At 32.9% G+C, this 8,180-nt stretch overlaps 2 protein-coding genes across 2 annotated transcripts; both read left to right on the top strand.

The window, feature by feature from the left end:
• The first annotated feature begins 642 nt into the window (after nt 1-642).
• Nucleotides 643-2,451, top strand: LOC21390694 (F-box protein PP2-B15). Its single transcript, XM_010097272.2, has 3 exons — nt 643-1,023; nt 1,190-1,308; nt 1,839-2,451. The coding sequence occupies exons 1-3, from the start codon at nt 772-774 to the stop codon at nt 2,281-2,283; spliced, it is 816 nt and encodes a 271-aa protein (XP_010095574.1). The 5' UTR covers nt 643-771; the 3' UTR covers nt 2,284-2,451.
• A 381-nt stretch (nt 2,452-2,832) lies between these two features.
• On the top strand, nt 2,833-7,896 carry LOC21390693 (F-box protein PP2-B15). The gene is made up of 3 exons (XM_010097271.2): nt 2,833-3,087; nt 7,035-7,153; nt 7,285-7,896. The coding sequence occupies exons 1-3, from the start codon at nt 2,833-2,835 to the stop codon at nt 7,745-7,747; spliced, it is 837 nt and encodes a 278-aa protein (XP_010095573.2). The 3' UTR covers nt 7,748-7,896.
• Nucleotides 7,897-8,180: the final 284 nt, after the last annotated feature.

Here is an 8,180-nt window from a genome sequence, read left to right as displayed (position 1 = left end):
CTTGATGTTTGATTGGTTTGTTTATTAAATTAGTGTGACAAGTGCCCAAAAAATAGACAAACATACGTCATAGAGTCTGAAAAAGAGGTTATATTTAATGAGATACTTAAAAGATATTGCTGTTAACTACAGTTACTAATAAAAAAATAAGTCTTTTATGTACATTTTACAATGTGGAACTTATTTTTTAATTGATAAATGGTGCTTAATATTAACTGTCTTATAATAGTGCCCTTATATTTAACATTTCTCATAACGTAAAAAGTCATAATAAATTATGTACTTTTCTCTTAATAATTATAATTTAGTTATTTAATAAATTATCAATAATCTCCGACTTGAATCTGTCAATAGCGAACAGAATGAAGAGCCAGTGGGTCGGATTGTTACCAGATGAAAAACGACAAGTAAAACCGAGTAAGAAATCAACATTGAACTACTTGCACGTGGTTTTCAACTTTCAAACAAAAACAACTTGCAAAAGCGGCGTGCTGGATTCGGCGGGTCTATCACAAGTTAAAGCCAATCACATTAGTATTATTAGTCCACGAGAAGAATGTAAATTATAATTATATAATATATATTATTTATATATATACACACACAAAACATTATCTCCATTAAATACACGTAGAAAAACAATCTGGAAAGCAAAAGAAAAGAGAGGACACCAAGATATATTGTGTAACATCATCTCCATTAATTATCCATTCTCGTCGATTTTTCTTTTTTCATTTTTTGTTTCCTAAAAATTTGAAGATAGGCTTGGAAATGTTTTTACCAGAAGACTGTGTATCCACAATTCTATCTCTCACTTCTCCACAAGACGCATGCAGATCTTCTCTGGTTTCATCAACGTTCAACTCAGCAGCAGAATCCGATGTCGTTTGGGAGAAATTTTTGCCGTCGGATTATCAGGAACTACTCTTGAGATTGGTCAACGACAACCCATTAAAGCACCCAACCAAGAAAGAGCTTTTCTTTCATCTCTGCAATCCTGTCCTCATTGATGGCGGTAGAAAGGTAAGTCTTCCTCATTAAATTACGCTCTGTTTCTGTTTCAACTCTGTATTTAATTACAGGAATTAAAAGATGTCGTTTTTTATAAGTCGATGGAAATATGGAATTTGTTGACTATACTCTGTTTAATCTGATTTTGTGTGTGTGTGTGTGTGTTTTCAATAATCAGAGCTTCAAAATAGAGAGAGCGTCAGGCAAGAAATCCTATCTATTATCTGCAAGGGAGCTATCTATAACATGGAGCGATGAACCAATGTATTGGAGCTGGAAACATATGACTGACTCAAGGTTATTATTATTATTATTTTCTTTCTTTTTTCTGTTTAAGCATTTGATGAAAACTACGTAAAATGAATCAATTTCTTAAAATATATGTAAACTAATGTTTCTCTGTTAGTGTGACAAGTAAGGTAGTATTTTTCAACTCGAGAATGAAACATTCACATTCATAATTAAATTTAAAAACAACTAGGCAATTTTCATTTCAGGTAGGATAAAGTAATATGAAATAAGTGTGTTATGTAGTATTAGTAGTTATATATACATATATATAAACTCGGAGTTTTTTATGGTTAGATGTCTCTATCAGTAATGCATGTTTTTGTAGATTAAATATAGTTGGAGTTATGTCAGAATAAAAAACAAAGTATACAAAAGGGAAAAAAATCTAATAAAGATATGTTAATTTAAAAGTGCAATTTTTTTTTCACGCCCTACCGACGAATTGTCATTTAAATTGATCATGACAGAGTAATGTCTGGTTTAATTTGAAGCAGAGTTAGTAACGGAAGCACCTTCATATTTCGTTGTTTGCTCAGGTTTGCTGAGGTGGTTGAGCTCATTACAATCTCTTGGTTAGAAATCCATGGCAAGATTCGAACTCAGAGCCTTTCCAAGAACACAGCATACTCTGCTTATCTCGTACTGAACATTTCCAACCGGGCATACGGGCTCGATATGGCGCCGTTCGAGACATCAGTCAAAGTGGGAAACCAAGTTTCTTATGGCACAGCTTGTGTATGCAGACATGATGAGAAGAAGCAACAAAATGTGGATTCTGATCAAACAATGAAAGCAAAGGTGTTCCCCGGGAATGAACCGATCCCGAGTGAAAGAAACTGCGGTTGGACGGAGATCAAGCTAGGAGAGTTCTTCACCGGTGAAGAGGATGAAGAGGTGAACATTAATTTGATGGAGACAAAGGGTATTCATTTGAAAGCAGGGCTTGTTATTGAAGGCATTGAAGTGAGGCCTAAGGACTAACAATATATTTGTTTTTTGTTTTTTGTTTTTTTTTTTTTGGTGCTTGTAAAAAAGAGGAAAGATATAAAGTTGTATGTTTCTTTTCCACTTTAATGTGTGCAGGTTCCAGTATTGATTCTTTCATTGTTTTGTATTTCAAAGTTAAAGGAAAAGATAAATAGAGGAAAAGAAGAGGTTCTTGTTTTTTGCAGGAATACAAGGAAAACAAAACTGTCTTCATTTGTTCATTTCTTGCATTGTTTTAGACAGACTTGTTGCATCAATTGGGCACTGTTGGCGTTTTTCTGACCGTAGATTTTTTAACGAAGCCAAATTTTTTAGGTGAATTTTTCTCTTGGATGTCCTCATGTGTTATCTTCATGTTGTCATTTGGACCGGTCCTAGAAAAGAAAATGTTGTCATAGTAACGCTATGGCTGTACTATTTGGTATACCAAGTCCTATATATACGGTTTACCTACTCTAAAATACCAAACACAACTTGCAAGTTTTGTGATATGATTTTTTTTAATGCTTAACAAAGAGAGGGGGGAAAAAAATACCGAGTGAAATGGATTTGGATCTCTTGCCTGGAGATTGCTTTGCACACATTTTATCACTCACTTCTCCCAGAGACGCATGTCGGTCATCTCTAGTCTCGTCGTCTGTCCGCTCTATGGCCGATTTGGATAGCGTATGGCAGAAATTTCTGCCATCGGATTACGAAGAAATCATAGCCAGCTTGGTGTCTCCTGTGGTGTACTCCTCCAACAAAGAGTTGTTTCTCAGGTTATGCAGTCCATGTCTAATCGATGGTGGTAAGAAGGTGCATTTTTCAACCAATTGAGGGCAATGAATTAGCCCAATTGCTTATACAAAACCATGGTATATAACATGCCACATTTATTTGTTTGTCGTTAACTTTAGAATACTTTCAAAATGTCCTGCTCAGGATTCCAATTAGTTCAGGTATTTCAACATTGCCTTAGAACGTTAAAATAACCTCTAAGCTTAGACGTAGTAACTACTAAATAAGGGACGTGTTTGGTAACATTTTCAATTTCACACTTATGAGCCCTCGAATCACCTCATGATTATATCATACAAAAAATATATATATATAACAATTTAAAGGAACGTGATAGACAATTGATGGTTTAGAACTATGCTCCACCCGTAGGGTAATATAGAGTGCAGATCTTATCAATACGTGATATCAAATGAGACCAAACACATAGGTACGTGTGTATATATATATATATATATATATATCTATATGCGCGCGCGAGCGCCCCATTAATCTCAGTGGGGCACGTCACTGAGGTTATGAAATTAATTTTCATTATATGTAAGTTTTAAAAAAACTTAAATTGAACTCTCTCTTAATAAAAATATTATAATTGCGTCTCTACTTGATAAAGAAAAAAATAATATTTTATGTTCCATTTTAAAATAGAGAATTCTATACTCCCACTGAAAAGATGTCCTGGCTCCCACATCACAGTGTGTATGGTTATGCATATGTATAGGTAATCAAAGTCTTACAAAATGTATATACATTGGACTTTTACTCAATTTGATAGGTATAGATGGTGCTTACATCTAACAGCTTTCTCTCTTTCTATGAATTTCTCATTACTCTTTACGGATTTTATTTTTCACTTTTGAAAGCCACCTTGCTTTCTAAAATCTTTTCATGTCCTATTTTGGCCATTTGATTTAGTTTCCAACCCAGTAAGACACATGGAAATAGCAGTGCCAGTGGCCAATACTTCTGTACTTAATTACAAAAATTATCTGCCAAACAAAGTCGGTGGTAATTTTGTTTGACAGGATCCCTAAGAGTTAGAAAAGAGAGGTAGTTGTAGAAAGTGTCAAACACAAAACCTTCAGTGTAAAGAGAAATTCTTAGAAAGAGAGAGAGCCGTTAAATGTAGCGCACCATTTTTAGCTCTAAATTGAGTAAAAGTCCTATGTTTATGCATTGTGTTAGGTTTAACCTCACACATGCATATATGTATACATCGATATGTACACACATATACATTATGTATACATATTTGCGCACACATATATAGAGAAAATTTTAATGGTTACGTTTTTATCGATAGCTACCCATTAAATATAGAAATTTGATACTATAACATGATAAAAATTCGATCTTAATTCTTATATATATTTTTTGGTCAACTACTCAATTTATTACAAATATTTGATCAATATCACACAGTTAAAATAATAATACTATAAATGTTTGATCAATATCACACAGTTAAAACAATAATACCCACCGATAGATTAATATTGATGTGGATATGATAACCACACTCACACACACATCAATAATTTTATTTTTAACACCAAAAAGTCCAGAGAGGGGTGATCAGCGTTAAAATATCCCTATGAGCATTATCAAAGGGGTTCTTCAGACGCTAACAATAACGTCGACCTTACTACTACCTCTTGACGAGAGTTAATGTCCTAAAGTTAAACTATAGCAATAGATCAAACATTGGATTGGATTAACCCTTTCAAAGGCTTAATCATCCAGCAGCATGAAGACAAAACAGCGTATGAATATTTCTGTTTTTCGGCTCCAAAAAGGTCTAGAGAAAGAAGAAAATCAAAGCCATATTCTGCTTTATTTCTGATCTCCTTTTAAGTGGTCACCACAAGGGATCTGATCATTTTAAGTCCATCTTTCCATTAACTGAGAGGTGGTGTCATTTTCTCAAAAATATAATTTCTTCTTGAAGCAATAAAATAAAATTAAAGCTTAGTTGGAAACTTTTCTCTATCATCTCTTATGATATTTAACTGATTTAAGCATATAAACAAACTAGAGTCTTTTCGAATGTTTTTCAATTATTCAATTTCATCCATGCAGTTTTCATACCATGTCTCTCATGGAGCCCCCCACTCAAAAAAAAAAAAATGGACATACTATAAAAAGTTAATCATTTTGATTACTTAAGAACACAATTATATATTTCAGTTATTAATGAAGACACAATTATAAAATTTTTTTATATGTAGCCACATGTCTTATAAATATGCTCTTAGAATTGAGAGATTATAGATAGAAGCAGTACCCTTCTATGGGCCCGTTTGGCAGAATTTTTACTTTTACTTTTAGCCAATAAAAGAAGAGAAGTAAAAGCTGTGGCTTTTCAGTAAGTGTTTGGAACAAAGTGCTTAATAGATTTAAATAATTTTTTAATTTTTTAATAAGCAATAAAAGTAATGAAATTAAGCTTATAATGCCTTAATTAAACTGTGGTACAAGTTTCAAAGTCTGAATAGAAGTCACAACTTTTGGCTTTGATTAGAAGCTCTTCTGAAAAGACAATGCACAAATAATCTAAACACTTCTAGAAGCTACTTTTAAATTTAAAAAGCCAAAAATTTTAAGTCCATCTTTCCATTAACTGAGAGGTGGTGTCATTTTCTCAAAAAGATAATTTCTTCTTGAAGCAATAAAATAAAATTAAAGCTTAGTTGGAAATTTTTCTCTATCATCTCTTATGACATTTAACTGATTTAAGCATATAAACAAGCTAGAGTCTTTTCCAATGTTTTTCAATTATTCAATTTCATCCATGCAGTTTTCATACCATGTCTCTCATGGAGCCCCCCACTCAAAAAAAAAAAAAAAAATGGACATACTATAAAAAGTTAATCTTTTTGATTACTTAAGAACACAATTATATATTTCAGTTATTTAATGAAGACACAAGTATAAAATATTTTTATATGCAGCCACATGTCTTATAAATATGCTCTTAGAATTGAGAGATTATAGATAGAAATGGGCCATTTGACAGAATTTTTACTTTTATTTTTAGCCAATAGAAGAAGAGAAGTAAAAGCTGTGGCTTTTCAGTAAGTGTTTGGAACAAAGTGCTTAATGGATTTAAATAATTTTTAAATTTTCTAATAAGCAATAAAAGTAATGAAATTAAGCTTATAATGCCTTAATTAAACTCTGGTACAAGTTTCAAAGTCTGAATAGAAGTCACAACTTCTGGCTTTGATTAGAAGCTCTTCTGAAAAGGCAAAGCACAGATAATCTAAACACTTCTAGAAGCTACTTTTAAATTTAAAAAGCCAAAAACAACTTTTAAGAAGCTTTTCCAAACATGCCTTATATACAGCGGAGTAAACATTTGTATAAGAAAGCCAAAAATCCATATGTCAAAGGCTGCATTACATATGCATATAACACTACTTGACCATATATGAAACATTGAGTTTAATATGGTCATAGACGACTATATAGCATAAATGTGCATCCTTTGACATATTAGAAACTAGGAGAAGAAAATGCATTTTGGTGGCACTTTCTTTGATGTTGCTTGAGCATGGACAGGCGGTGGATCAAATATGAATTCTAGTACTTCTAGAGCTCATATTTGTTCCACCGTCTGTTGATGAACAAGTTTCTTTAGCACAGTATTTGAAAAAATTAATGGTTGTAAGTATAAATTAATTTCACACCTGACTCCTCTAAAATATGTACAGCTCGAATTTCTCACTCTTAAAATTAATAAAAAAAATGTAAAAAATTAGGTGTAAATTAAAAGGAAAAAAAAAGTCCCTTTACTACCCCATGCTTGAAATACCCTTTAAATTTCAATTTCTTCATACGAGGCAAGGCCAATAGCATATGCTTTGAAGAGGATTGATTTTCACGCAAGGAAGGTTTATAAATCATATCTCTTATTATTATTATTATTATTTGTTTGTGCTATTAATTCTCTTGAAATGTCACAGATTTTTTCGATTGATAAGTCAACGAGTAAAAAATGTTACATGTTGAGCGCAAAAGAGCTTTCAATTACATGGGGTAGCCATCCTCTATATTGGTCATGGAAGCCACTTCCTGAATCAAGGTTTAATCTCCTTCTTACTAGTAAATTTCAACAAAACCTGCTTGATATAAATTCTTCATAAGTCAAGTGTATAATTAATTAGACAACTTTTCTCTTTCACATTGGGGAAAATGAATTAAACAAAAATTCAGGTTTGCGGAAGTAGCTGAACTAATTTGTATGTGGTGGCTAGAAATCTGTGGCACCATGAGCACCAACAAGCTATCTCCGAAAACCTTCTATGCAGCCTATCTCGTTGTGAAGTTCGCCGATCGCGCATATGGATTGGACTTTCTCCCTTCTGAGGTTTCAATTGAAGTTGGCAGTTTCAAATCACAAAGACAAGTCTACTTGAATCCTAATGAAGGAAGAAAAAATCCTTTAGGACATGTGCATTCTCCGAACCGCCCGGTCGAGGCTTTGAGGTCAAGGTTGCTTCAAGAAGGGAGGGGAAATGTTTGTGACCGAAAAGATGGTTGGATGGAGATTGAATTGGGGAGTTTTTTCAATGGTGGCAATGATAAGGAAGTTAACATTAGCTTAAAGGAAGTGAAAGGTCAACACCTTAAAGGCGGGCTTATTGTTGAGGGAATTGAGCTTAGGCCAAAATATTGATCACGTTCCTTGTATTCTCATCTTCTTTTGATGATTTCTCTTATAGTTTTCATTTAGATACAATGGTTTATTACTGTCTATCTTCTTGGGGATATAGGATTCTCCTTGGATTAATGAAATATATTAGCACACAAGGCTGTTTTGGGAATCATTTCATACTGTTATATAGGATACATTATATATTCACCAAAGATGAGATGGAATACACAAATATTCATTTTTCAAATAGTGTTCCACCATGAAAGACGTTAAATCTTTCTTGAAGAAAAAAGCTCTATATAGCAAAAATGTTGTTATCAAACTAGATCAAAATTGTAATAATAGCGCATCTCAGGCCTAAGAGCCTGTGACTGTGAGTTATCATTTTCGACCAAAATCAGATTACTTCAGAGATATTTCGCTAAAAAAAAAAAAATAACGACAATGAAAATAA

This window comes from Morus notabilis, unplaced genomic scaffold, assembly GCF_000414095.1.
Source record: "Morus notabilis unplaced genomic scaffold, ASM41409v2 Scaffold1452, whole genome shotgun sequence".
Taxonomy (NCBI): Eukaryota; Viridiplantae; Streptophyta; class Magnoliopsida; order Rosales; family Moraceae; genus Morus; species Morus notabilis.
Note: the sequence above shows the minus strand (reverse complement) of the source record. Positions and strands in the feature narration are given on the sequence as shown.

Coding starts and splice junctions, on each gene's coding strand:
- LOC21390693 (XM_010097271.2), top strand. CDS start 2,833: ATGGATTTGGATCTCTTGCCTGGAGATTGCTTTGCACACATTTTATCA. Junction 3,088..7,034: donor TAATCGATGGTGGTAAGAAG/GTGCATTTTTCA, acceptor GAAATGTCACAG/ATTTTTTCGATTGATAAGTC. Junction 7,154..7,284: donor AAGCCACTTCCTGAATCAAG/GTTTAATCTCCT, acceptor ACAAAAATTCAG/GTTTGCGGAAGTAGCTGAAC.
- LOC21390694 (XM_010097272.2), top strand. CDS start 772: ATGTTTTTACCAGAAGACTGTGTATCCACAATTCTATCTCTCACTTCT. Junction 1,024..1,189: donor TCATTGATGGCGGTAGAAAG/GTAAGTCTTCCT, acceptor TTCAATAATCAG/AGCTTCAAAATAGAGAGAGC. Junction 1,309..1,838: donor AAACATATGACTGACTCAAG/GTTATTATTATT, acceptor TTGTTTGCTCAG/GTTTGCTGAGGTGGTTGAGC.